This window comes from Mustela lutreola, chromosome 7, assembly GCF_030435805.1.
Source record: "Mustela lutreola isolate mMusLut2 chromosome 7, mMusLut2.pri, whole genome shotgun sequence".
Taxonomy (NCBI): Eukaryota; Metazoa; Chordata; class Mammalia; order Carnivora; family Mustelidae; genus Mustela; species Mustela lutreola.
In genome coordinates this window covers 80,590,487-80,616,817 of record NC_081296.1, presented here as the reverse complement: position 1 = coordinate 80,616,817, position 26,331 = coordinate 80,590,487, and the positions used below count along the sequence as shown (strand labels likewise).

Here is a 26,331-nt window from a genome sequence, read left to right as displayed (position 1 = left end):
AGGTACACTGCGTTTGTGCAGGGAGAGGGCAGCATACACATCTGTTTTCTAACAAAGGGAAACTGAGTCATGGAGCTGGGCAGTAGATTCCCCTTATTGGGCATCCCAGCTCCAGCTCCCAGCCCCTAACACCATGGGACCTCAGGTCAGAGAGGGTGGGCAGATGTTCCCAGCCTGGGGGTATGTTAGGTCAGGCCAGGGTAGAAATGGGTAGAAGAGTGGGAAACCCCTAGCTGGGGTCAGGGGACAGCATCTGGCCTGCAGGAGAAGGTGACTTTAGCCCAGTGTGCTCAGCTCACCCTCCAGGTTAAAAATAACCAAGGTAAGGGCCTGGCAGGCAGGGGCGTTTGTGCGAGAAGGTCCTGTCTTCCTACTATCTGCCCATCAGTTCTTTGGAGGAAAGGAATGTGCCCAAGGACTAAAAAAAGGCCCTGGAGCCAGAGGGGCTAGGGTGACAGACCTTTCATGGGCAAATCTAGAGGCACTGCTGTCCTCCTGTCACCTCCAGAGCCAAGGGATCAAGGGAGGAGGAGCCGGGAGGGAAGAGAGGTGGGAGGGAGGGTCCCTCCGGAAGGACTCCAAATTTAGGCAGGGGTTGGGAGCAGCAGGATATAAAGGAGAAGGCTCCCCCAGGACAGACAGACACTCCTCTGAACCAGGTAAGAGAGAGTTTGGTGGACTCTGCGTCCAGTCCCCGGAGCCCCCACCTCAGGGAGTGGGGTGCAGGTTGGTCTGAGACCCAAGGGTTCTGCTAGAACTGCCTTGCCCAACCCTGGGAAGTTCCTACCGACAGAGGGGTGGTTCCCAAGGAAAACCCAGAAAACTCTTCTCCTCTGATCTACCTTTCTTTCCCTGCCTCTGCTGTCCCCCACTTTCTGTATCCTCCATGCTCTGCCCTCCATCTTCCTCCCTCCTTGGATAGCTTTCTGCTCTTTGTCTGGTTTTATGTTATCTCCTGGTCTTTATCAATACTTGTCACTCCTGTCCTTCTTTGTCTGTCTCCCTGGCCCATCCTTCCTGTCGGCGGGCATGTGTGTTCTAATCTCACCTCTATCTCCCACTCTGATTCCCTGTCCACCCCTGGTGCTCTCACCAACTCTGCATCCTTTCTTTACCGGCTCTCTGCCTCTTCTCTCTCCCAAATTCCCCATTTCGGTCGGTCCTGCGCGTCCGGCTCTTTGGGTCGATCCTCCGGGCTCACTTCTCCCCGATGACCCTTCTCCACTGTTCTCTCTCCTCATCTGGTCTTCCCTCTGCCTGCCTGGGTCTCTGTGGTTCCACCCATGGTCCAGAGTCTTCAGGATTCTCCGTGAAGAGATAACCAGGTGAGAACCCCTCCAATCCTCTCGTGGGAGCCAGATTGCTGGACCGGGGCCCCCGTCTCTCCTCTAGGCAGCTCGGAACCTCCCCTACCTCAGAACACCAGCCAATTCCAGCCAGTGCAGACCCTTAGAGAGTCTCCTTCTGCGTCAGGTCAGAGGGCAAAGGAAGGAGAACCTGAAGCACAGGGAGGACGGGACCCAGGCCAGGGTCTCCTCAGTGGTAGGGCGGAATAGAGGGACAGGTGGTGAGGAGGGGTGGCAGGGAGTGGGGGTGCAGAGCACGGGAGGAGGTTCCACTGTCTCAGTTGGCCCTTCTGTCTCAAGCGCAGGGAAGCACCAAAATGACCGATGCCCAGATGGCCGATTTTGGGACGGCAGCCCAATACCTCCGCAAGTCAGAGAAGGAACGTCTGGAGGCCCAGACTAGACCCTTTGACATCCGCACTGAGTGCTTCGTACCCGATGACAAGGAGGAGTTTGTGAAGGCCAAGATCTTGTCCCGGGAGGGAGGCAAGGTCACTGCTGAGACAGAGAATGGCAAGGTGTGTGGGGCATAGTGCCAGAGAAAGGGAGAGAAGGTTTGGTGGGGGGTTGCAAGGGTGAGGCCACTTGCTGTGGGAGCTGAGGGCTTGGGAGAAGAGCTAAAGCCAGTAGGAGTGCCAGACATGACCCCTCGAGGAACTTAGCACTTGGGTGTGAACTCGGACGTTTCTCAGATGGACCCAAGCAGTGGAACAGGGGGGCGTGCTCTTCGCCAGGGAAGATGCTGGGACCGGGAGGTGGGCGGAGCCTCCACTGGCATCTGCCTCAGTGGGGTCCTGGAGATAAAAAAGACAGAGGCACAGTATCAAGTAAAGTTCATTCTTGTATGCATATCCCCACCTCTCTGTGCCTCAGTTTCCTCCACAGACCAGCTCCCCCAAATTCACCTCACCCAAACCAAGAGCAAACTCATAGAACCAGATGAACACAAAAAGCAGGAGTTCTTGAGCTGAAATATGCTCAGTCTTGGGGTTAGTGACCAGTGCTCAGAAGTCCATAGTACCTGCTTCCTCTCACAAGCCGTAAGGGTCGTCACTGGTCACTAGCAGCGGCTCACACCATTTGTCCTCAGACCTGCCGACTGAATGTTGGGTCCCAACGAGGTGTGCAATAACAGGTCACAACCTGCTGGGGTCTTTGACTCTGGTCCCAGTTCTGCCGCTGGTTGTCTACCAAGCTGGTAAACCATTTAATTGTTCTAGCCGCAGCTTCCTCCACTGTCCAGAAACAATACCAGAATACCTACCTGCAGGGTCTGAAGATCTTAGGGCATGGCGAAGTGACTGGTGTCACATGAACCACCTTAATGGTGACCAATGGGGACTATAGGTTGGTGGTAGAGATGTTTCCCAGCGGGGCAAGGTTTGCCCTGAGCCACTGAAGCCCACAAGCAGTGCCCCCAGGAGTCAGGGTAAGGTATGTGCCCAGACTGGACAGCTGCCAGCCCCACCAAGTTTGCCTCTAGGTGCATGAAGCAGGGACAGAAAGGGGCTGCTCATGGTCACAAGCCCTGGGGCACCGGCAAGACACGGAAACCCTGGGATGGGAGACACAGTGAGCTCTAAGTCGTCTGGGGAAAGCATGGGGCAGGGCTTGGGTGCTGGTCAGAGGAGAGCTGGGGGATTGAGGTTGCAGACTGTGTTTTGGGAGGAGGTAAGTGCGTGAGGGTGGCGAGCAAGGACTGTCAAGGTGGGGGGGTGCGGTCATCCCTGTCTGTGTACCCTCCCCAGACTGTAACCTTGAAGGAGGACCAGGTGTTGCAGCAGAACCCACCCAAGTTTGACAAGATCGAGGACATGGCCATGCTGACCTTCCTGCACGAGCCTGCTGTGCTCTTCAACCTCAAGGAGCGCTATGCAGCCTGGATGATCTATGTGAGTGCACATGGCAGGAAGCCAGCCCTGGGTGGACGACAAAGTAGGCCAGCGCCACTCTCTCAAGGCAAGGGGTCAGGATTCTCCAAGGGACCCCAGCTCCCCTCTGCCCCCTCCCTAACCCTGGTCAGCTGCAGAAAGAGAGGAGCCAGTTTGGGTGACCAGGGACTCCCCTGCCTGTCCCCACCTGACCCAGGCATCCCCTTCCAGCCCCTCACGCCTGTTCCCTCTCCTGCTCCAGACCTACTCGGGCCTCTTCTGCGTCACCGTCAATCCCTACAAGTGGCTGCCGGTGTACAACGCCGAGGTGGTGGCCGCCTACCGGGGCAAGAAGAGGAGCGAGGCGCCGCCCCACATCTTCTCCATCTCTGACAACGCCTATCAGTACATGCTGACAGGTGGGCCTGACAGCCCTGACCCGTGCTCCCTCAGGCCTGTACCCATGGACCTGATCATGTTGCCTCTCCTCTTTTCTCTTCCAGATCGGGAGAACCAGTCCATCCTCATCACGTGAGCAAATGCCATCCACCCACATAGGGACTTGGGGGGGACCCAGGCTGATTCCTGGGGGTGCAGAGGGGAGGAAAGGTTTAAAGTTTTGGTTGCAAGGAGTACAGGGAGCTGGGCTCTCAGAGGGGTGTCGGAGTGATCTACAATGATATGCAAATTCTGCAGGGCCCTGGTCCCTGGTAGAGGAATATAGAAGGCTGGGATCCTGAGGGAGGAGGGTGCAGGGGGCTGAACTCCAAATGGAGCACAGGGGAAATCTTGGATTCTGATGGGTCCCTCTTGCCTCAAGTGGAGAATCCGGTGCAGGGAAGACTGTGAACACAAAACGTGTCATCCAGTACTTTGCCAGCATCGCGGCCATAGGTGACCGTGGCAAGAAGGACAATGCCAGTGCAAACAAGGTACGGGGTGGGCCACAGGCTCAGCAGAGGGACCTGGGGGCAGAGTGACCCAGCTGACCCCTAGCCTTGCCCTGGGGAACAGTGGGTACAGCACCACTGAGCCCAATGCTCAAGACCTGCCTGGAAGGAGACACACACTCTGATGTCTGAATATGGCCCTTTGGAGCCAGAGACCCACCTGCCATCCATCCAGCCCCACCCCCATCCCCCAGGACCAGTATAGCCCCCTGCCCTCCCCACTGCTGGAGGTGGACAGAAGATAAACCCTCGGGGTTCTGCTGCCTTCACAGGGCACCCTGGAGGACCAGATCATCCAGGCCAACCCCGCCCTGGAGGCCTTTGGCAACGCCAAAACCGTCCGGAATGACAACTCCTCCCGCTTTGTGAGTGCCTTTGACAGCTGCCAACTGGCCTCTTTTGGCCTGGACAAGAAAAGCGGGGTGGGGGGTGTCGTTTTCTCAACAGTCACCACACCCAGGTGATCATCCTGCATTTGGGTTTTGGGATATCAACAAGGGTGCACGTGTGCACACACACACTCTTAAACCCTCTTGACCCAGCCCGGCTCCCTGAGATCGGAGAACTCAAGAAAAGAGACCCAGAGTCACCAGAGCGATTCCATAACCAAGTAATGGAGCTGATTTGGAGCACATTCTAGATTTTCCAAATGACTTTTTCCAGCGCTCTTCCACATGGGAAGTGGGCAGGGATCATAGGTGCTGGAGCCAATTCCCCAGCTTCCCACCTGCCCAGCAAGTCCCTGCACCTAAGTCCCAGGTCCTCTGTCTGTAACACAGAGGTAGAAATATTTACCTCGCAGGTCACTGAAAGGATTGATGACATCATACCAGAGGAACAAACAGGAGGCATTGTATCTGTGTTCATTCCTGTGTTGTTGTTTCTTCTCAGACATATCTAGTAATATGGAGATGGGTATACTTTTCCCTGTTTTACTGATACTAATCTGGGACACCAAAGAAGTCATTAACATTCCCAGAACTACCCAGGGCTTTCTGGGTTGTTTTGAGGTCCAAGATTTCCATTCTGTCCCTTCTGGCCAGTTCCCTGACTCTTTGTCCCATCTACCTGCAGGGGAAATTCATCAGGATCCACTTTGGAGCCACTGGAAAGTTGGCTTCTGCAGACATAGAGACCTGTGAGTATGGCAGGGAGCCGTGCATGCCCTTCTGTGTCCTCTGCCTCTGCCTTCTCTCCCAGCTGGGCCACCCTAACTCAACATTCCCTCTCCACCTTCTTTCCTCTTCCCCTGGCTCTCTCCATTTTGTTCTAAGAGCCTTTCTCCCCTAATCTACACCCATTTGCTGTATCAACTCTCTCCCCATCCTTATCTGCTGCCTTCCTCCCTTCTCCTCACTTCAGATCTCCTGGAGAAGTCCCGGGTGATCTTCCAGCTGAAGGCTGAGAGGAACTACCACATCTTCTACCAGATCCTGTCCAACAAGAAGCCAGAGCTTCTGGGTGAGCCTGTCTATACCTCAATGCCCCCATTGCCTTCCCCAGGTAGGGTGGGTGTCCTCCTCCTCCTCACCTGTCCCCATTCCTCTCCCTCCCCCTTTAGTCTGCTCAGGTCTTCTCTTCCTTCCCCATCTCAGATCTGCCTGGGTCTCCTCTTGCCTCTCTCCCCACTCTTTCTTTGTCATGTATCTTCTCCTCTTCTTGGTTGATTTTCCCCTTCTCCTCTTCATGCCTCCCCTGCTGCCAGGTGTCATTCTCCCACTGTCTTCCCTCCCCAGTCCCCTGCCTACTTTTTCATGTCTTTTGGATTCTCTGCATGGTCCTTGCTGACTGTCCTCCTCTCTCCCTGCTCCTGGTCCTCTCCTCATTGTCCCTGCCCCAACCCCACCGTGCCCTCCTCCCAACCCCTCTCTGCCCATCCCTTGCCCTCTCCCGTCCCCTTGTCCCCTGCCCTGCTCCTTGCCTGGACAGACATGCTGCTGGTCACCAACAACCCCTACGACTACGCCTTCGTGTCTCAGGGAGAGGTGTCTGTGGCCTCCATCGATGACTCCGAGGAGCTCATGGCCACAGATGTGAGTGAGGAGGCAACATGAGAGCTCCCGAGGGTTCCTGCACCACCAAACCCAACCTCCCTCTTTGCCTCTCCTGCTCTGTCCTAGAGCGCCTTCGACGTGTTGGGCTTTACTTCCGAGGAGAAAGCTGGAGTCTACAAGCTAACGGGCGCCATCATGCACTACGGGAATATGAAGTTCAAGCAGAAGCAGCGGGAAGAGCAAGCTGAGCCAGATGGCACCGAAGGTGGGGGCAGGTGCTGGGTGTTCACCTGTCAGGAGGAGATCGTCCTCTGGGAGCAGGGTCTCCCATGCTGGGTCCCAAAGTGGTGCTATTCAACAATTCTTGAAGAGCTAGGCTGACAACCTAGTTTATTAAGGTAATTAGGACCATGATGGAGAAAGTGGGAGGAAGCCAGAAGTATGAGAAGCAAATGGTCAGAGAGCAGTACCTCGTCCCAGGGGCAGGGCCCCACCACCATCCAGCCCGACCTCCAGGCTTTCTCCTCATTAGAGCCTAGTCAGAGGTCAACCACTGTCCCCAGACAGGCTGGTTCCTGGGGGCCTGAGGCCTGTGGGGTAGATGGATGGGGTGAGAGCCAGGGAGGGACAAGGATATGTGAGAGACGGGCAGGCAGGGAGGCCCCCTACAATCCTGCCAACTCTTCAACCCCAGCTGCGCTGACCAGAAGTGAGTTGGGATGTCTCCTCCTAGGCTCAAGACTCAGCCAAGCTCAGAAATGCACAGATTCTGAGCTCTGCACATCCTGGCCATTAGTGTGTATGTGGAGGTTGCCCAGCCCTTGGATGGGTCCCTTTCAGGCCCCGTGCCATGTACTGTTTGGGAGGTAAGGGCCAGGAGTCAGGATATAGCTTGCCATTAACATGTTGCATACCTCACTGGGCCTCAGTTTCCTCCTCAGTGAAATGGAACAACAGTCCTTCCTAGCTCACTCTGGGGCCATTGTAGGAATTCTTTGAGAAGGAGATGTCAAGGTGTGAATAGGGCCAGACAAATGCCCAAGAACCTTCCTCTTAGCCTACCTTCAAGGACTCCTTCTCTGTATCTCTCCAGATCAAAATGCCAAGCCTGGCTTTCATGAGAACAAGTCATCAGCTATCACAAAACTCTTGAAATTGAATCAAATACATTTCTTCTAAATAGAGATCATATGTTGGATGGCACAGATGGAGAGCTGGGGTGGGGAGGGCCTTGCTGTTAGGAACCTTAATACCAAGTTGGTCACTGCATGGATCCAGAATGGAACAGGCCCGGTCCTGGATCAGATCTGGGGATGGGAGCAAAGGAGGCAGGGAGCAGGGCCCATCTCCGTCAGCCAGAGTCTGTGCCCTGGAGACGTGAGAAGGTGCTCACAGCAGTGCTGTTCCACGACCCAGACCGGGGGCACCAAGCAGACGTTACAGACAGAGGCAGCAGGAACTGCTGGGTGGTGGGAGGTTCTGGACAGATGAGGAGGAGGCTTGGGCGCCAGCCGGACTCTGCATGTTGGTGACTACGTGCCCCCTGGCAAGCTTGGTACCCTTCCAGGCCTGGATATGCAACTCTTTAGCGAGGGCAGCTGAACCAATGCTTCAGGTCTCTGACCCTGCCCAGAGCAGGGAAAGAAAGAGGGTCTGCTGAAAGTGCTTGCTGATTTCTTTCCTTCTCCTCCAGATGCCGACAAGTCCGCCTACCTCATGGGGCTGAACTCAGCCGATCTGCTCAAGGGGCTGTGCCACCCTCGGGTGAAAGTGGGCAACGAGTACGTCACCAAGGGGCAGAGCGTCCAGCAGGTGTACTACTCCATTGGGGCCCTGGCCAAGGCCGTGTACGAGAAGATGTTCAACTGGATGGTGACGAGAATCAACGCCACCCTGGAGACCAAGCAGCCACGCCAGTACTTCATAGGGGTCCTGGACATCGCCGGCTTCGAGATCTTCGATGTGAGTGGGGGAGCCTAGGCACACATGTGTGGTGGGGGGAGGGGAGGGTGACTCACTTGTTCTCACCTGTGACCATCACGGCCAGTCTCGGGAAAGGCTGCGGGGCTCAGCGGTAACAGATGCCTCATCCTGTCTTCCAGGGGAGTACCCCTCCCCCGCCTGACAGGGCAGGGGCCTGGCCACACCCCTGTCTGGGCTTGGGCACCGACCAGGGCAGACCACACAGACTGCTCAGACTCCTGTGGGCCTGACCCGCTCAGCCCCCACCCCCCACCCACAGTTCAACAGCTTTGAGCAGCTGTGTATCAACTTCACCAACGAGAAGCTGCAGCAATTCTTCAACCACCACATGTTCGTGCTGGAGCAGGAGGAGTACAAGAAGGAGGGCATCGAGTGGGAGTTCATTGACTTTGGCATGGACCTGCAGGCCTGTATCGACCTCATTGAGAAGGTGCTGCCTCCCCCGCTGTCTGTGTCCCCGTCCCCTGTCATTCCAGACAGAGTGGCAGTGCTATCCCTTCTACAGCCAAGAAACTGAAGTCCCCAGAATCCCCAGCCTCTCTCAAGCCCAGTTCCTACCCACCATGAAGTCATGGGCATACATGGGATGAGCTCCTTTCTCCTCTCCCCAGGACCTGAGACCTTTTCCCATATGGTGGTCACCTCCCAAAGTCTTAAGAAGGGGACGTAGTGAGGAGAGGGAGAACGGGCCCCTCTGACAGCCCATGAGAATCATCATCTATGGAAAGATCCCAGGCTGACCCTAGGATCTTTGGATCTGACACTTGGCTTCCCAGCCTCTTCCTGATAGCTGAGGGTCTTCAGCCCCTCTTGTCCATAGATTCAGAGGAGACAAGAATGGAGCTAGTGTGAGGTTCCCAGTGCTGGCTTGTTCTCAGTGTGCCTTTGCTGATACAGACCAGAGCCCGGAACATCTTCCCTCACTTAGCCAGCCAGTGCCCTTCAGAAAACCAAAGCTTCCCAGAAGCTCTGGGTAGTTATCCAAGGTGCTGCTCTTCCAGAGGTCTCAGAATTGCCTGAAAATATATGGAAGTGTGTGTGTGCATGTGTGTGTGTGTGCACACGCACGCACACGCACGCGCGCACACACACACACACGTGTTTACATGCATTTTTCCAGGGAAACATCTTTAGTTTAATCAGATGCTCATTAGGATTCCTGCCCCAAGGAAAGTCAAGAACCATCATACTCTCTCAAGAGCAGGATGTTTTTGCAGAACATGGATCCCTCTAACCATCCTTTGAAGAACTGTTACCCTTCACCTAGGCAGAGTCTGGCACCTCGGAAATACACCTGTCCCTGGGGCAAGGAGCCTTCCAAGAAGAAGGGGCTTGTTGCAAGGCCTTTGGGACATGGAAGGATGGCTGGGAGCATAGGGCTCTTCACTAGGTCCACTGAGGCAGAAAGAGGTTATAGGCCAGATTTAAATAGAATTGGATTTAGGTTAATTCCTGGAATATGAGCATCCTCTATTGGGACAAGAGGTGCTAGCACAGACACTCTGTGTCCTGTCAGATCTACCGGGCTGTGGCTTTTCCACTGGCAAGGTGTGGGACTCTGGAAACCTAGGTGTGCACATAGTGATGCTCTCTCTACTCCTCCCTGCTCTCAGCCCATGGGCATCATGTCCATCCTGGAGGAGGAGTGCATGTTCCCCAAGGCCACTGACATGACCTTCAAGGCCAAGCTCTATGACAACCACTTGGGCAAGTCCAACAATTTCCAGAAGCCACGCAATGTCAAGGGGAAGCAGGAAGCCCACTTCTCCCTGGTCCACTATGCCGGCACCGTGGACTACAACATCCTGGGCTGGCTGGAGAAGAACAAAGACCCGCTCAACGAGACGGTGGTGGGCTTGTACCAGAAGTCCTCCCTCAAGCTCATGGCCACCCTCTTCTCCTCCTATGCTTCTGCTGATGTCGGTAAGAGGGCAGCCCCTGCCCTGGGCTAGAGCAATTCTGGAATTGCCAGGGACCAGGGGCCCTCGGCTTCAAAGCACAGGATTCTAGCAGAGAGAAGGGATCCCGTGAGTCACGGGATGGGGGTCAGGAGATCTCGCAGCAGTCATTCTGCAGCTGGTTTATGAAAGAGTCATTTTCCATTCTGTATTATGGGTCTTGGTCGAGTCTCCTCAAGGCTGAACACCTGGAAGTTAGTGAAGGTGGGCATGCATGGCTGTGCCAGGTCCAGCGTAGAGCTGTGCCTGTGGGAGTTCTCGGTAAACCTTGAGAGGATCACTGAGCACCTGGGAGCACAGATGAGCGTCCGTTTCAGAGAAGGATGAGCAAGGGTGTGGCTTGGGAAGAGGAGGAAGAACTACAAGAAGGAAGGCTGACCTCAGAAAGATGCAAGCATGAAGGGTAGGGTTCGAAGAAGAAAATGGGAGAGGAGCACTCATACTATTTCAGCACCCACGGTGTGGCAAGCAAGCGTATCTAATCTCTGTCCCAGAGAGGCAGTCACTGTTCTTGTGGAAAAACTGAGACCTGGAGAATCACTTTGTGAAGTCACATGGCTAGTGAGAAGCAGTGCCCTGACCCTGGCCGAGCATTCCTTTGCTTTTAAACTCTGACTCCTCATCCCTTCTCTCGTTATTAGGGGACAGCGGTAAAGGCAAAGGAGGCAAGAAAAAGGGCTCATCCTTTCAGACAGTGTCGGCCCTCCACCGGGTAAGAAGGGCTCAGAGATGCCAGGGGGCCCGTGGTGTACAGGTCCAGTCCTTTGGCTGTGTTACCCTAATTTGATTGTCTTAGTCTGGGGAGGAAGGAAACTAGAACTACATGGTCATTTTGGGCATGTAAATTCTATAGAATCCTGAACTCACATCATAAATGACATGTCAACTCTTGGTCCCCTGGAGAATTCTGGAGACAGGCTCAGGGGCCCAGGGCCCAAAAAGATGGTCCCTGTGGCTCCTGACTCCCCACTCTCATCCACCCCCAGGAGAATCTGAATAAGCTCATGACCAACCTGAAGACCACCCACCCTCACTTTGTGCGCTGCATCATCCCCAATGAACGGAAGGCTCCAGGTGAGCCATGTGCAAGGGTCTAGTTTGGGGAGGGCACTTGGCATCACTTATCCTGAGGCCAATACCTTCTCCTTCTCTCCTGCTGCAGGGGTGATGGACAACCCCCTGGTCATGCACCAGCTGCGCTGCAACGGTGTGCTGGAGGGCATCCGCATCTGCAGGAAGGGCTTCCCCAACCGTATCCTCTACGGGGACTTCCGGCAGAGGTGGGTATGGGGGCTCCCCAGAGCTCAGGGAGCAGGGGGAGCCTGGGAAGACTTGGTGGGGAAGCAAGTCCACAGGTGGCCCTGAGTGCTGTGGGCAGAGCAGATTGGTCCAGAACGTGAGTGACTCGGGGCACCACCCTCTCCAGGTACCGCATCCTGAACCCGACAGCCATCCCTGAGGGCCAGTTCATTGACAGCAGGAAAGGGGCAGAGAAGCTGCTGGGCTCCCTGGACATTGACCACAACCAGTACAAGTTTGGCCACACCAAGGTGAGGGAAGGGAGGAGGCGAGCTGACTACAGAGAGACCTCTCCTGTCCTTTGGGTCCCCACCTCACAGCTCCTTCCCTTTTACCAGTCATCTTAGGACCATCTCTGAACTGCCTTCTCCCCCTCCCCTGGACCATCCAGTGCCCCTGTCCCAGCTCCAGCTGTCACTGGCCTCCTCCCTTGAGTTCTTTCCTAGGGTATTACACTGCTTAAAAGCAACCTCTCCTCTTTCCCCTCCCGGCCCACCCACTGCTGGCCCACAGGTGTTCTTCAAGGCGGGGCTGCTGGGGCTGCTGGAGGAGATGCGGGATGAGAGGCTGAGCCGCATCATCACCCGCATCCAGGCACAAGCCCGGGGCCTGCTCATGCGCATTGAGTTCAAGAAGATCGTGGAGCGCAGGTGAGGCAATGGAAAGGGTGAGGCTTTCGCAGGGGTGTAAAAGGTAGACAAGCAGTGCTAACTGGTGTGACTCAGAAGACCTGAGTTCAAACCCTGACTTCGTCAATTGTTAGCTGGCTTGAGCAAATGACTACCATGCTAGAAAATTCCCCATAAAGAGTGAGATACCATTTTAAAACACGAGCTTGACAAAAATCAGTAAATCTGACCCACCACTTATGGGTAAATTAGCACAACCACCCTGAAAAACAATTTATCATTATCTTTTAAAGATGGACAATTGCAGGGGCACCTGACTGGCTTAGTCCATAGAGCATGCAACTCTTGATCTCAAGATCATGAGTTTGAGCCCCATTTTGGGTATAGCGATCACCCCCCCCCAAAAAAAAAAACTTTAACAATTGCATAGCTTCCAGTTCTACTCCTAAGTGCATTCCCACAGAATGGGAATGAATGGGATGAAAAAAGATCCCACGGGATGAAAAAGAATCCCATAGGATGTTTCAATCCCATGGGATGAAGCATGGGATGAAAAAGAATCTTCACAGGAGCATTGACCAAAACAGCAAAGATCTGGAAACGATCCCAGTTTCCATCTCAGGGGAATGGGCAAATAGTATGGCTGTTCAGTGGAATATTATAGAGCAATGAAGGAGGGACTTACAGCCACATGGTACAATGTGTCTGAACCTCAAAAGCATATTGAGTGAACAAAAGCAAGTCACAGAAGGATACATACAGTGTAATGCAATTTTTATAAAACTCAGAGATAATAAAAAAAATAGTGACATGTTGTTTAAAGACACATACATATACGGTTAAAATATGTTTTGAAAAAGTAAGGAAATGAAAAACACAAGATTCAGGATAGTGGCTGTTTCTGGTGGGGGGACCAGGAAAAAGGACGAGGAAAATCCCACAGGGAGAGCCAACATGGGCAATGCTCTAGTTATTGTTTGAAGGATTGGCAGGTTCATATGTAGTCATTTTGTTTCATGCTTCATGACTTACATATATACTATAGATATTCTTACATGCAAAATATGTTTAAAATATTTGAGGTTCTTATGGGATTAGAAACACTGAACTTAGTAGACACTCTGTGAGCGGTGCTTTCATTACTACTAACACCCTAGTAGGGAAGATATAAACTGCCCATTTGTTGAATTACTCGATTAAATATTTATTGAGCAACTCCATGTTCAGTGTGGTAATGTTGGAGTGGGGGTGTATATCAAGGCAACAAGACAGGGCTCCAGCCCTCAGGTGCCTATGAGCTTTAGATGGGCTGGGAGCTGAGTGCAGCTGCTTTGTGTTTATGAAGTGTCCTTTCAGAGTGTCCCTTCCTACCTCCATGTTTCCTTACCAGGGATGCCCTGCTGGTCATCCAGTGGAACATCCGGGCCTTCATGGGGGTCAAGAACTGGCCCTGGATGAAGCTGTACTTCAAGATCAAGCCGCTGCTCAAGAGTGCAGAGACAGAGAAGGAGATGGCCAACATGAAAGAGGAGTTTGGGCGCATCAAGGAGGCGCTGGAGAAGTCAGAGGCTCGCCGCAAGGAGGTGGAGGAGAAGATGGTGTCCCTGTTGCAGGAGAAGAATGACCTCCAGCTCCAAGTGCAGGCGGTGAGGCCATCGCCTCATGACAATCTCTTCATTCCTCCACTTTCCTCCCCTGGATTATAGCCCATGTCATCCCCAGGAACTAAGACGTTGGATCTCTCCTCTCTTTAATCACTAAGTCTCCTCTCTGTCCTCTTCTCCCAGGAACAAGATAACCTCAACGATGCAGAGGAGCGCTGTGACCAGCTGATCAAGAACAAGATCCAGCTGGAGGCCAAGGTGAAGGAGATGACTGAGAGGCTGGAGGATGAGGAGGAGATGAATGCGGAGCTCACTGCCAAGAAGCGCAAGCTGGAAGATGAGTGCTCTGAGCTCAAGAAGGACATTGATGACCTGGAGCTGACGCTGGCCAAGGTGGAGAAGGAGAAGCATGCAACAGAAAACAAGGTGAGGGCAGCTCCTTCTGGCTCTAGCCCAGGTCTTAGGATTCCTAGACCATGGTGTGGTCCTGGTCCTTGGCATTGGACATCCCTATAGATGTCTCCAGGCCAATGACCTCTTACTCTGAAGGGGATGGGATTCTTGATCCACAGGTGAAGAACCTGACAGAGGAAATGGCTGGGCTAGATGAGATCATTGCCAAGCTGACCAAGGAGAAGAAGGCTCTGCAAGAGGCCCACCAGCAGGCCCTAGATGACCTTCAGGCTGAGGAGGACAAGGTCAACACACTGACTAAGTCTAAGGTCAAGCTGGAGCAGCAGGTGGATGATGTGAGTAATAAGAACCATGCTTGTCTCTCCCAGGTCAGGATTTTGCTGGCAATATCAATAGCCAAGGGACTCTATGATACCTAAACCAACTTCTATGACCCCTGGGGGCTCTTGTTCTTTGCAGTTCCTCACTAGACTGGGGCTCAGAATTTTTTGTGCTTGCAGGTATTTCTCTGCTGGCTTGTCCTCCAATCTCCTGGACTTTGAGTTTAGAAGGGAACAGAGGAGCATACACTGTGGATCTCAGGTTTTCTAGACCTCATTTATTATCTTCTTCCCACCAGCTGGAGGGATCCCTGGAGCAAGAGAAGAAGGTCCGCATGGACCTGGAGCGAGCAAAGCGAAAGCTGGAGGGTGACCTGAAGCTGACCCAGGAGAGCATCATGGACCTAGAGAATGACAAGCTGCAGCTGGAAGAAAAGATCAAGAAGTAGGAGCCTGAGCTGGCTAGGAAGGTCTAGTGGAGATGTCTGGCCTGGGAGTTTGAGCACAGGGTGCTGCAGCCCCACTGGCCATGACTGTCCTGGGCACAGTGTGAATGAGAGGATCAAATGACTCTCCTGCATTCACCCCTTGGGCCAGCAGGGAGGGGACTGGTCTTGGCATGCCCTGGCAAGAGAAGAGAATGAGTGCAGAGGAAGGAAGAGCACCTGTCACCCACCCCCCACTTCTTCTCCAGGAAAGAATTTGACATTAATCAGCAGAACAGTAAGATTGAAGACGAGCAGGCACTGGCCCTTCAGCTGCAGAAGAAACTGAAGGAGAATCAGGTGAAGTTCTTCCTGGTGCAGCTAATGGCGAGCTCAGTGGTGAGGTAGCTGAAGATACAGGAACTGCTTAGGGTTCTAGACAGTATCTAGAGCTCCAGACAGCCTTGGAGACCCCACCAGCCCTCATCTGGCACTGGGGATCACCGGCCTTCTGCCATTAAAGCAATGATGTCTTATTTTAGCATGGCTCTTTGAGGGAGGCAAACAAGCCTACTAAAAAGGATGTCTTGCTGAGCTATGCCCTGCCTCGTGGGTTTTAGCTAGATTATGAGGACATTCTCCAGGCTCTTCTTCTGTCTGGGTTGAGGCAAACTCTTTGGCTCCTAGACCTAGAACAACAGTGCTGTTATCCTCACCAGGTCTTGGCAATGGGCTGTGGCTCCTCCTTCTTCCTGCCCAGGCTCTTGCACACAGTCCCACCTCCTTCATCTCGGGAGCAGAGACTCCCAAGAAGAGGCTCTTTCCTGCTCCCAGAACCCACCCACGAGCATCCTGTTAACACTGTCCACAACCACCGATGCAAGGATCCCACTGATCAATGCTCCCCCTTTGCTCCAGGCTGGTCAGGGAACGGATCAAAATGACAAATGGGACATTCTCCCAGTTTAGTCAAGGCCAGGGCTAAGGCCAAAGGGGTATGATGATGATAAGAGAAACCCACTAGCACTCACCCAGCCTGGAAGGGAACAGTTAAGGAGGAACCGAGCCCAGGCATAAATATGGCAAACCCTGGAGAGTCAAGAATATGATTGACAGAACTGTGTGGTTAACTTGGAAGATTACAAAAATTTTTATTGGATTAAGGCATATTGTTGCAAATATTTGTAGGATACAAGTGCAGGCTTTCCTGCCTTATGTCTAGTAGAGCAGAGCCTAATGAATCTGTGGAATCTTTGAGATTCAGGATCTCATAGGATCTCGGAATCCCCATCCAAACATGGATTCTTAGGATTCAGAGCTGCAGATTCTCAGACTGAGCCTAGATGCCTTGAGGGTTCAGCTTTGACCAAATTGTTACTGATGGTCTATGTGTTACAGAAATGTCTAGCAGCACCCCCTGTCTCTACCCACTAAATGGCAAGTCATGGCAAGCAAACGTGTTTACAGACATCACCAACTACACTCTGCAGTACAAAGCTTTCCCTAGTTAAGAACCATTGCCCTAGAGGAACCTGAATGCTCTAGAGCTATGGGATGGGCGCTCCACAAGGGAGGGCTCCAGGCAGTGGGTCTGAGCCCTCTGTGTCCCGGGCCAGGCTCGCATTGAGGAGCTGGAGGAGGAGCTGGAGGCTGAGCGCACGGCCAGGGCCAAGGTGGAGAAGCTGCGCTCAGACCTGTCCCGGGAGCTGGAGGAGATCAGCGAGCGGCTGGAGGAGGCTGGCGGGGCCACATCCGTGCAGATTGAGATGAACAAGAAGCGGGAGGCCGAGTTCCAGAAGATGAGGCGGGACCTGGAGGAGGCCACGCTGCAGCACGAGGCCACGGCGGCGGCCCTGCGCAAGAAGCACGCGGACAGCGTGGCCGAGCTGAGCGAGCAGATCGACAACCTGCAGCGCGTGAAGCAGAAGCTGGAGAAGGAGAAGAGCGAGTTCAAGCTGGAGCTGGACGACGTCACCTCCAACATGGAGCAGATCATCAAGGCCAAGGTGGGTGGCCTGCTCACCGTCCTCACCCCCTTCCCCCCACAGCGGCCTTTCCTCCACTCTCTCTGCCCTGTCTTCTCATTGTCACTCCTTCATCACCCCTTGCTCTCTGTCTCACTCTCTCCCTTGCCCTCCCTGCCTCCCCCCACAGCTCCTCACCCTCCCTCCTTTAATTCATGCACCCCTTTCAGACTGCGCTCTCCAGCAGCTCTCTGTGCCCTGTGCTTCCCCACCTTGGTCCTCCCCTCCTTTCTCTGGTCCACTCAGCTCCTTCTCCATGACAAGTTGTCCCTTGCTGCCTGAAGGCAAACCTGGAGAAGATGTCCCGGACCCTGGAGGACCAGGCCAATGAGTACCGAGCAAAGCTGGAAGAGACCCAACGCTCCCTCAATGACCTCACCACCCAGCGAGCCAAACTGCAGACAGAGAATGGTGGGTTCCCCTAACCGGCCCTGTGCCTGCTTCAGGGTCAGGCACCAGTTGCCCCCTCCACAGGCCACAGAGGCTCTCTTGTTCCCACGACCAGGTGAGCTGTCCCGGCAGCTGGATGAGAAGGAGGCACTGATCTCCCAGATGACTCGAGGCAAGCTCTCCTACACCCAGCAACTAGAGGACCTCAAGAGGCAGCTGGAGGAGGAGGGCAAGGTGAGGCCCAGCTATGGGACAGTGGGACAGGCTTGATGGCAGCCCTGGGTAGTTAAATTACATCAACACCATGAATGGAACTCAGAGGCTGGAGAGAAGCCTCTGTCTGTGACGGAAAGCCCTGATACCCCCACCCCACAGGCTAGGTTCCTCTACACTCCAGCTAAGCCACACCTGAACATCATTGATTGCCATTTCCTTATGTGCAAGGGGTGGGGTGGGCAAGCTGGAAAGCTGCTCTGAGATGCTGAGATTTCCACACCAGCCTTCACCCTGAATGAGTGAGGCTGGGCTTGTTCGAAGTTCATGGATATGAAAAGGATCTAGACAATGATCAGGGGTGGGGGGCACATTCCCTCCCACCTTCCTGGAAGATAAGCCCTCTTCCTGGTGCTTCCCCTCCGCAGGCGAAGAACGCACTGGCCCACGCGCTCCAGTCCGCCCGGCATGACTGTGACCTGCTGCGCGAGCAGTACGAGGAGGAGACAGAGGCCAAGGCCGAGCTGCAGCGTGTCCTGTCCAAGGCCAACTCAGAGGTGGCGCAGTGGAGGACCAAGTACGAGACAGACGCCATCCAGAGGACCGAGGAGCTCGAGGAGGCCAAGTGAGTCCTGGGCCTCACCACCCTGATTCTAAAAGAGGAGGGAGCAAGAGGACAGCAGGGCGGGCAGGGGCAGATAAGCAGAATGGACACGGGAAGGGGATCTGAGGAGGGTGGGAGAAGTGGCGGGAAGCGGGGTGGGAATAGAGGTGCTTGAAAGGGAGCCTGGATCCTGGCCTCTGAGTGAACCTGGCTGGCCCGGACTCACTTCCTGTGACGCATGAGCTTTTGGCTCGGGTTATACCTGATGCTCACGTATAAGACGAGCAAAAAGCTTGTTGGTCAGAGGAGCTTCCATCGATCAGCCTGGCGTGGGGAGGGGAGGAGGCTGCCACGCAGACGCCGCTACACAGAGGGAGGACAATTTCCTCCTCCGACCTGCAGGCTGGGGTCCCTCAAGGCTGGTGACCCGGGGCCTGAAGGGCTGCTCAGGGTCCCAAGGAGCTGTGGTGAAGGGAGGATGGGGTCACCCTGGTCCAGGGAGGAGGGGTTCCCAGGGCCCGCTGTTCCCAGGTAGGGTCACACACACACACGCTCACTGCCCGGGGCAGGAAGAAGCTGGCTCAGAGGCTGCAGGACGCTGAGGAGGCTGTGGAGGCCGTCAATGCCAAGTGCTCTTCGCTGGAGAAGACCAAGCACCGGCTGCAGAATGAGATCGAGGACCTGATGGTGGACGTGGAGCGCTCCAACGCAGCCGCCGCGGCCCTGGACAAGAAGCAGAGGAACTTTGACAAGGTAGGCCCAGGCTGGGGGACTCGACCAGGGGCAGAGCAGGGAGGCCAGCATCACCAGGAAGCCAGGGACCTTCTCCTGGGGGACGGGGCGGGGGGTGCTGGGGAGGAGGCTGAGCCCCGCAGAGGGGCCTGGGCAGGCCCTGGAGGACCAGGGGCGGCGGGGGGTGGGGGGGCGGTTGGTGCTGGGGCTGAGGGTTGTACAGTGAACTGGGTCCCCACAGATCCTGGCCGAGTGGAAGCAGAAGTATGAGGAGTCCCAGTCCGAGCTGGAGTCCTCGCAGAAGGAGGCACGCTCCCTCAGCACAGAGCTCTTCAAGCTCAAGAACGCCTACGAGGAGTCCCTGGAGCATCTGGAGACCTTCAAGCGGGAGAACAAGAACCTCCAGGGTGCGCTGGGGCTGGAGAGGCCGGGGAGGGGCTGGCTGATACCCACACGCCTCCTTGTGTGGCGCCACTCAGGGGCTCCAAGAGGGGCGTCCCCCATCAGGGGACCATGGCAGCCCCCAACTGAGCGGCCCGGGCCCCTCCCCCAGAGGAGATCTCCGACCTGACGGAGCAGCTGGGAGAAGGAGGGAAGAATGCTCACGAGCTGGAGAAAGTCCGCAAACAGCTGGAGGCTGAGAAGCTAGAGCTGCAGTCAGCCCTGGAGGAGGCTGAGGTGAGCCTGGCCCTGCCTCACCCCTACTTCATACCCACTCCTACCCACCCCTTCTTGTCTCTGACTCCCCATTCTTCTTCACCAGCAGGTGATACTCATCCCCAGACAAAATTTATTAGCTCCCTTCTCTCAGTCTGCCCACTAGCCCAATACCATGACTGCCTCCAAAGCCAAGGTCTCCACCAAGGAAAACATCACTGTGTGATCATGGGCGGAAAGGTTATAAACCTACCGTGTTTATAAAGTTGAAATACAATCATCATCATAACCCCTCAAACAGTAGGTGGGAGTGTGGGCTTCAGAATCAGGCAGATTTGAGTTTGGAACTTGGCTTCAGGACCTCTGCTGTGTTACTGGGCAAGTTTCTTAACCCCTCTGTACCTTAGTTTTCTTATTTTTGATGGAACTAATATGCATACCCAATAAGATTTTATGCATAATTGTTATGAAGATTAAATGAGATCACAAACTTAAAAATTTAATACATGCCTCCAACATGCGTGTGTCCTTCCTGCACAATTTGCTATTGCTACTGTTCGTTTTTAGAGAACCCAGAGAGGGCCCTGAATTTGGGGGCATCTAGCTTTTTTTCACTGAAAGGTAAGTGACCCGGGAAACAAAAATGAAGCTTGGAGTGTGTGGTTATGAAAACCTCCCCCTTTCCTATGAGACTTAGAAGTTCAGGATGGTGTGGTGTTAGTCCTAGAGGGTCTTGGCACTGGTGACGTCCAAGGCCTTTCCTTGACTGAGGAAGCCCAGGACATCCTGGGATGCAGGTCCCACCTCCTGTGTCTTTCCCCAGGCTTTCCTCTCCAAGCCACAGTCCTGGCTGATACCCAGCACCTCCTTTACCTCCCTCCCATCCTCGCTCCGTACCCTGACTGTCCGCTTCCAACCCTCTGGCCCCACCCCCTGCCAGGCCTCCCTGGAGCATGAGGAGGGCAAGATCCTGCGGGCACAGCTGGAGTTCAACCAGATCAAGGCAGAGATCGAGAGGAAGCTGGCGGAGAAGGACGAGGAGATGGAGCAGGCCAAGCGCAACCACCTGCGCGTGGTGGACTCGCTGCAGACGTCCCTGGATGCTGAGACGCGTAGCCGCAATGAGGCCCTGCGGGTCAAAAAGAAGATGGAGGGCGACCTCAACGAGATGGAGATCCAGCTCAGCCAGGCCAACAGAACAGCCTCCGAGTCCCAGAAGCACCTGAAGATTGCCCAAGCCCATCTGAAGGTAACAGAGTGGGGGACTCCCTGAAGGGAGCTGCCTGCAGGTCTGGTGAGGGCCCTGGGTTAGCACACAGGAGAAAGGGGGAGCCACCTACCTCCTGGGCTTGGAGGCTTGACGAAAGAGAACCAGACCCTAAGCATGTCCTGGACCAGCCCAGCCTCCTGACCTAGACAACAGAGGAGGGGCCGTGGCCCTGGCCCTACACTTGACAGAGAAGGTTTGTGAACCTGACATAGGGTGTGTCAGACCATGACTAGGAAGCCCTGATGGGATGGGTGCAGGTCTCCAACATGCGTCCGCCCACCCCACCCCAGGACACCCAGATCCAGCTGGATGACGCGCTCCACGCCAACGATGACCTGAAGGAGAACATCGCCATCGTGGAGCGGCGTAACAACCTGCTGCAGGCCGAGCTGGAGGAGCTGCGGGCCGTGGTGGAGCAGACCGAGCGCTCTCGGAAGCTGGCAGAGCAGGAGCTCATAGAGACCAGCGAGCGGGTGCAGCTGCTGCACTCCCAGGTGAGGCGGTCGGGACCCCACGAAGATGCCCCCAAGGGGCAGAGCCCAGCCCGTTTACAGAAGTTCTGAATTGGATGCCCTGAGCGAGCGTGTCCAACTGGGATGGCAAATCACTCGGTTTCCTGGGCCATCTCTCCTCTGCTGATGGGGGCTCTTGGAAACACTACCTTGAGAAGGGGGCATGTACTTCAAAGCTAATGATGTCATGATTGGTTGGTGATGTTCACCCAAGTCACAAGTCTGGGAGTCGTGCCATGCTTGCTGTAATCTGGCATCCCTGATCTAGAGGACAGCCTCCTTTGCTCTGTAAAGAGGAGATCTGGAGAGTTTAAAGAAGCACCAATGCCATCCATACGCAAATCAAATTCTCAAGGGAGCACCATCATTCTGCAATCCCACACACCCTGTCTCCAACTGTGCTCTGCCATGAGCTTTTGTGTCCATCTTCTGGCAGGGTCCTGTGGGACTTTTCTCTATAATCTAGTACATGTGGGAATGATGTCATGCACTGACCCCCTCCCCTCTTCCTTACTCCACTATATTCTTTCTGTAACTACAATCATTTCTAGGATATTGTCCTGGTAAAAAAAAAAAAAAAAGTTTTCCCACTTTCCTTGGAATGTTTTCATGCTCCTGAAGAGACACGTCACTAAAGATGTCAGAAGTAGAATCATATAGGCCCTTTCTGGTTTGAAGTCTTTCTTCAAAGCTGAGTAATTTTAGATATAACATATAGAACATATCTGCTTTCTTAGGAAAAGGAAAAACAGATACAAAACCTGGGATATACAATAACAAAGATACAACAAATGCCCAAGGAATAAACAAAAGCAAGACTTAAAAAAAAAAAGTAACTAGTTTTTTGGGGCACCTAGGTGGCACAATCCATTAAGCCTCCAACTCTTGGTTTTGGCTCAGGTCGGGATCTTGGGGTCCTGGGATCAAGCCTCACATCAGGCTCCGTGTTCAGCATAGAGTCTGCTTGGGATTCTTTCTCTTTCTCCCTCTTCCCCTCCCACTCATGCCCGTAGTCTCTCTCTTTCAAATAAACAAATACATCTTTAAAAGTAAATAATTAAAAAATAAAAAATGACTAGTTTAAATTTTCTGCAGCTAAAGGTGTAGAATCTAGTAACAAAGTATATATTGATATTTTCCTCTACCTATATCTAGAACACTAGTCTCATCAATCAAAAGAAAAAGATGGAGTCAGACCTGACCCAGCTCCAATCAGAAGTAGAAGAGGCGGTGCAGGAGTGCAGGAACGCCGAGGAGAAGGCCAAGAAGGCCATCACCGATGTGAGTGACTGCTCCCCCCCGCCCCCCACTAAAGACGGGAACGAGGGCCCTGGGTCCCAGCCAGGCCACCATGCCATGACAAGCCGACTCCTGCAGCTGCACGGGTGGGCAGGCCTCGGGAAACAAACGCCAGGCTGGGCAGACGGCGATCCTGGAGGGACCAGGGGCCCTGGGCCCTGTTCTTCGACCTCCCCCGTGCCCCCAGGCTGCCATGATGGCTGAGGAGCTGAAGAAGGAGCAGGACACCAGCGCCCACCTGGAGCGCATGAAGAAGAACATGGAGCAGACCATCAAGGACCTGCAGCACCGGCTGGATGAGGCTGAGCAGATCGCCCTCAAGGGCGGCAAGAAGCAGCTGCAGAAGCTGGAGGCCCGGGTGCGGGAGCTGGAGAACGAGCTGGAGGCTGAGCAGAAGCGCAATGCGGAGTCGATCAAGGGCATGAGGAAGAGTGAGCGTCGCATCAAGGAGCTCACCTACCAGGTACGGGCATGGGGGCTGCTCTGGGGGCCAGGAAAGAGTAGATGTGAAAGCGCTTCCCCTGCCTCACTTCCCAACCCACACGGGCCCCAGGCACAGCCGCTGTCCAGGTGCACCACTCAACTCCCTGGCACCTACTTCTTGAGATGCTGTCTTTAGATTAATTTTCTTGCACATTCCCTGGAGTCTGTTTGGCTTGAGTCCATGATTTTTTCTGGTGAGTGGAGAACCTACCTCTACTTCCTGAAAGCTCTTTTAACCAGCATTTCCTTGGGTTTTCTTGTTTTGTTTTGTTTTGTTTTGTTTTAAGAACCCAAAGTGCTACCATGAAGGCTTTAGCACCGTCCATGGAATCTTTCTGCCAGCCCGAGAGGGAAGGATGTAGTATGGCACTTTCGGAATAGGAGACTCAGATATTCCATGTAACTTGTGGGACCTTAGATAAAGATGATCCCAAAATGTTCTAAGATCTGCACCTTTGTAACTCAGAGCTTTTGCCCTTGACCTGTTATTTTCCCAGTGCACCCGGGAAGAAAGGGCAAGGAAAGGAGGTATTGGTCCATTGGACAGCAGAATATGAGAGGCCTGAGAAAGAGATGCAGCTGGGGAGACCAGCAGGTGTACTGTGTACATAAGTGGGAGTGGCACCCTAGTCCATGCAATGATGAGGAGCTAGACATGGTCAGGTGACATTAGAGCCAGTGATCCTGGTGCCCAAATCTGCCTAGTACAGTATATATATGATAGATGAGAATGGTCTGACTATGACAGTACCCCCTTCATCCCGTGCCCCTCATTTTCCTCTCGGCTCACTCTCAGACCACTGGCCAAGAGAATCTACGGGGCTCCAGGCTGGGACTGGAGGAGCCCCAATGCCCCCATATTTTTGGATGAAGGAATTCCATTTGGTTAGGAGCCCCTTGCCCCACTTCTAGCTTTAGGGCCTCAGCCCACTTTGCTTTCTAGATCCAGACTGAGGACCTTGCCTTGGCCCTTTGACCTACAAGTCAAGGCAGAGATGAAATCCCCCAGGCCCCCTCTTTCACCTGGCCCATCGGAGGGTTGGAGGGGCAGCTAAGGCCTGGGGAGAACAGTGACATATTGAAGGAGGGAACAATGATTGTCCTTGCTCCTCCCCCAAATTGGCTTCTCCCATCCATCCACCCCCAGACGGAGGAGGACAAGAAGAACCTGCTGCGGCTGCAGGACCTGGTGGACAAGCTGCAGCTGAAGGTCAAGGCCTACAAGCGCCAGGCCGAGGAGGCGGTGAGTTCATGGTTTTCTTCACTCTCCCTACACACACCTCCCTGTGTGAGAATTGACGGGCCTCGGTCCCAGCATGGGGACTGGACGTTTCACGCGTCCTGTGTGCTCAGAGCTGGAGCAGGCACTCTGAGCAAGCAAAGGCAATGCTTACAGCCTGCTTATAATCCATACTCCGGTAGACCCGACAGAAGACAGTATAGCTGCTAAGCAGGCCACGGGGCCACATGGTGCTGGAGGCTGGAAGGTGGCTGTGGAACTGGGCCCAGGAGAGGCCCTGGCCATAGGGCAGTGGGGGAAGAGTCTAGGTGGGCTGTAAAGTGTGAAAGTGAAGTGTCGATGAACACAGCTGTGCAGGAAACCGGACAGCTGGGAGCAGCAGAGTCAGAGCTGGGAAGGTGCAGTGAAGCTCGGTTCAGAATGGGACTGACCAGGGCACCTGGGTGGCTCAGTGGGTTAAGCCTCTGCCTTCGGCCCAGGTCATGATCCCAGGGTCCTGGGATGGAGCCCTGCGTCGTCAGGCTGTCTGCTCAGCAGGGAGCCTGCTTCTTTTCTTCCCTCTCTACCTGCCTCTCTGCTTACTTGTGATCTCTGTCTGTCAAATAAATAATAAAATCTTTAAAAACAAAAACACTTGGCTTTAAAAAAAAAAAAAAAAAAAGAATGGGACTGACCAGGCAGCATGTCATTCATCTTGGGCAGTGGGTGGCCATGCAGGATTCTGAATGCTGGGCAAGTTGAGGAAGGTGCCAAGCCAGGAACAGGAGACCCTTAGCAAGGCAGTTGCAGGGACATAGTTGAGGGGTGAGAGCACTGAGCTCCTGGCTCAGGGACAGGGAATCCGTCAGACTGGAAGGCTGGGGATTTCCAGCTCCCCCAAGCTACCCTGCTGCATCTCACCTCCTCCTCCCCATCCCCGGACCCCCGCAGGAGGAGCAGGCCAACACCAACCTGTCCAAGTTCCGCAAGGTACAGCACGAGCTGGATGAGGCCGAGGAGCGGGCAGACATCGCTGAGTCCCAGGTCAACAAGCTGCGGGCCAAGAGCCGCGACATCGGTGCCAAGGTGGGTCCCTTGGCTGGGCCTCACTAGTGGCCATGTCAGCACACCTGCCACCATCAGTGCCCCTCAGGTTGGGCACTCCTTAGCCTATATTATGGCAGACTTGGCGGGGAGTCCCACAACATCCATACCTGAGAAACCCCTTCCTGGTCAAAGCAGCCCGTATAGACTGAAACCTTGGAAGAAAGCCCGGCCCCTCCCACTAAAGTACAAAGACCCCTAAATGAGAACCAAGGTCCCTGAGGCCAGAACGTCGCCCTCTCAAGGTAGCCCCCTGAGGCCCTGGAAAGCCCCAGAGATTCCTCTCCACACCCTCCTTCCCTCTTGCCAGCTGCCCCCTTACACCTTTTATTCCTTTCTCAGCAAAAACTGCTCGAAGAGGAGTGACACAGCATCAGGAACCTCCCTCTTGACAGCCTGGAATAAACATGAATGCCAGACTCTGCCTGCGCCCCTTTCTTCCCACTGCCGCTGCTGCCAAGAGCTCTTAGAGCTCCCAAGTGGAGGGAGGCCCTGCCTCTGTGTCAGACCTGGGGGAGCCAAGGTTTTCCACATCTTTCCACATCTACAGAGGAGGCAGCCAAGGCCCAGAGAAGTGAGGTCAGAGAGAAAACAAAGGTACCGGCATGGTGAACCAATTCTGTGTGCAGAGAGATAGGATTTTTGTGTGGAAGACAAAGATCCCCTCCACATACCCCAGCTGTGGGCTGCAGAGGTTAAAGGTGTCCTGGGACACCCGTTCCCTCCCAGATGAACTTCCCACCGATACCATGAGAGGCTCCAGGCTCCCTGGGGGTGGAGGTTCATAAAGGGGTTGGCACAGGTACCATTCTGGTCGATCCACAGGGAGCCCCAGGCCCCTTCGGCTGGGGCCCACGTGTGAGCTCGGCCTCTGTGGTCATGCCTCACCGAGAGGGGAATCCTGGGACGCTGGGGCCCGCTGACACTGAGCCTGTGTCAACAGGCACTGTGGACCAGAGCTGAGCTTTGCTTCATTTTGGCCCCTCACACAGGCACAGGTGGGCACAGCTGTATGAGCAGGTACACGCTGT

General features: G+C 54.4%; 1 protein-coding gene across 2 annotated transcripts; it reads left to right on the top strand.

The window, feature by feature from the left end:
• Nucleotides 1-1,222: 1,222 nt before the first annotated feature.
• MYH6 (myosin heavy chain 6) lies at nt 1,223-25,719 on the top strand. Of its 2 annotated transcripts, none has more exons than XM_059181677.1 (38): nt 1,223-1,325; nt 1,647-1,864; nt 3,095-3,238; nt 3,480-3,636; nt 3,721-3,748; nt 4,038-4,149; nt 4,440-4,532; nt 5,242-5,305; nt 5,530-5,628; nt 6,097-6,200; nt 6,288-6,426; nt 7,855-8,123; nt 8,404-8,574; nt 9,758-10,067; nt 10,744-10,814; nt 11,089-11,176; nt 11,265-11,382; nt 11,529-11,652; nt 11,915-12,051; nt 13,421-13,676; nt 13,818-14,060; nt 14,207-14,383; nt 14,668-14,813; nt 15,063-15,153; nt 16,410-16,799; nt 17,102-17,228; nt 17,323-17,441; nt 17,849-18,045; nt 18,594-18,777; nt 18,998-19,163; nt 19,310-19,434; nt 20,354-20,662; nt 20,974-21,177; nt 22,351-22,476; nt 22,682-22,957; nt 24,125-24,220; nt 25,148-25,282; nt 25,643-25,719. In XM_059181677.1, the coding sequence occupies exons 2-38, from the start codon at nt 1,664-1,666 to the stop codon at nt 25,664-25,666; spliced, it is 5,820 nt and encodes a 1,939-aa protein (XP_059037660.1). In that variant the 5' UTR covers nt 1,223-1,325; nt 1,647-1,663; the 3' UTR covers nt 25,667-25,719. The 2 variants fall into 2 exon arrangements, with proteins under 2 accessions (XP_059037660.1, XP_059037661.1); XM_059181678.1 differs by having other exon boundaries at nt 1,228-1,325; nt 1,652-1,864.
• Nucleotides 25,720-26,331: the final 612 nt, after the last annotated feature.

What these genes read in the sequence shown, in the direction of transcription:
- MYH6 (XM_059181677.1), top strand. Translation starts at nt 1,664, where the DNA reads ATGACCGATGCCCAGATGGCCGATTTTGGGACGGCAGCCCAATACCTC. An exon ending in CTATGCTTCTGCTGATGTCG is followed by an intron (nt 10,068 to 10,743) that starts GTAAGAGGGCAG and finishes TCTCGTTATTAG; the next exon opens with GGGACAGCGGTAAAGGCAAA. An exon ending in TACGGGGACTTCCGGCAGAG is followed by an intron (nt 11,383 to 11,528) that starts GTGGGTATGGGG and finishes CACCCTCTCCAG; the next exon opens with GTACCGCATCCTGAACCCGA.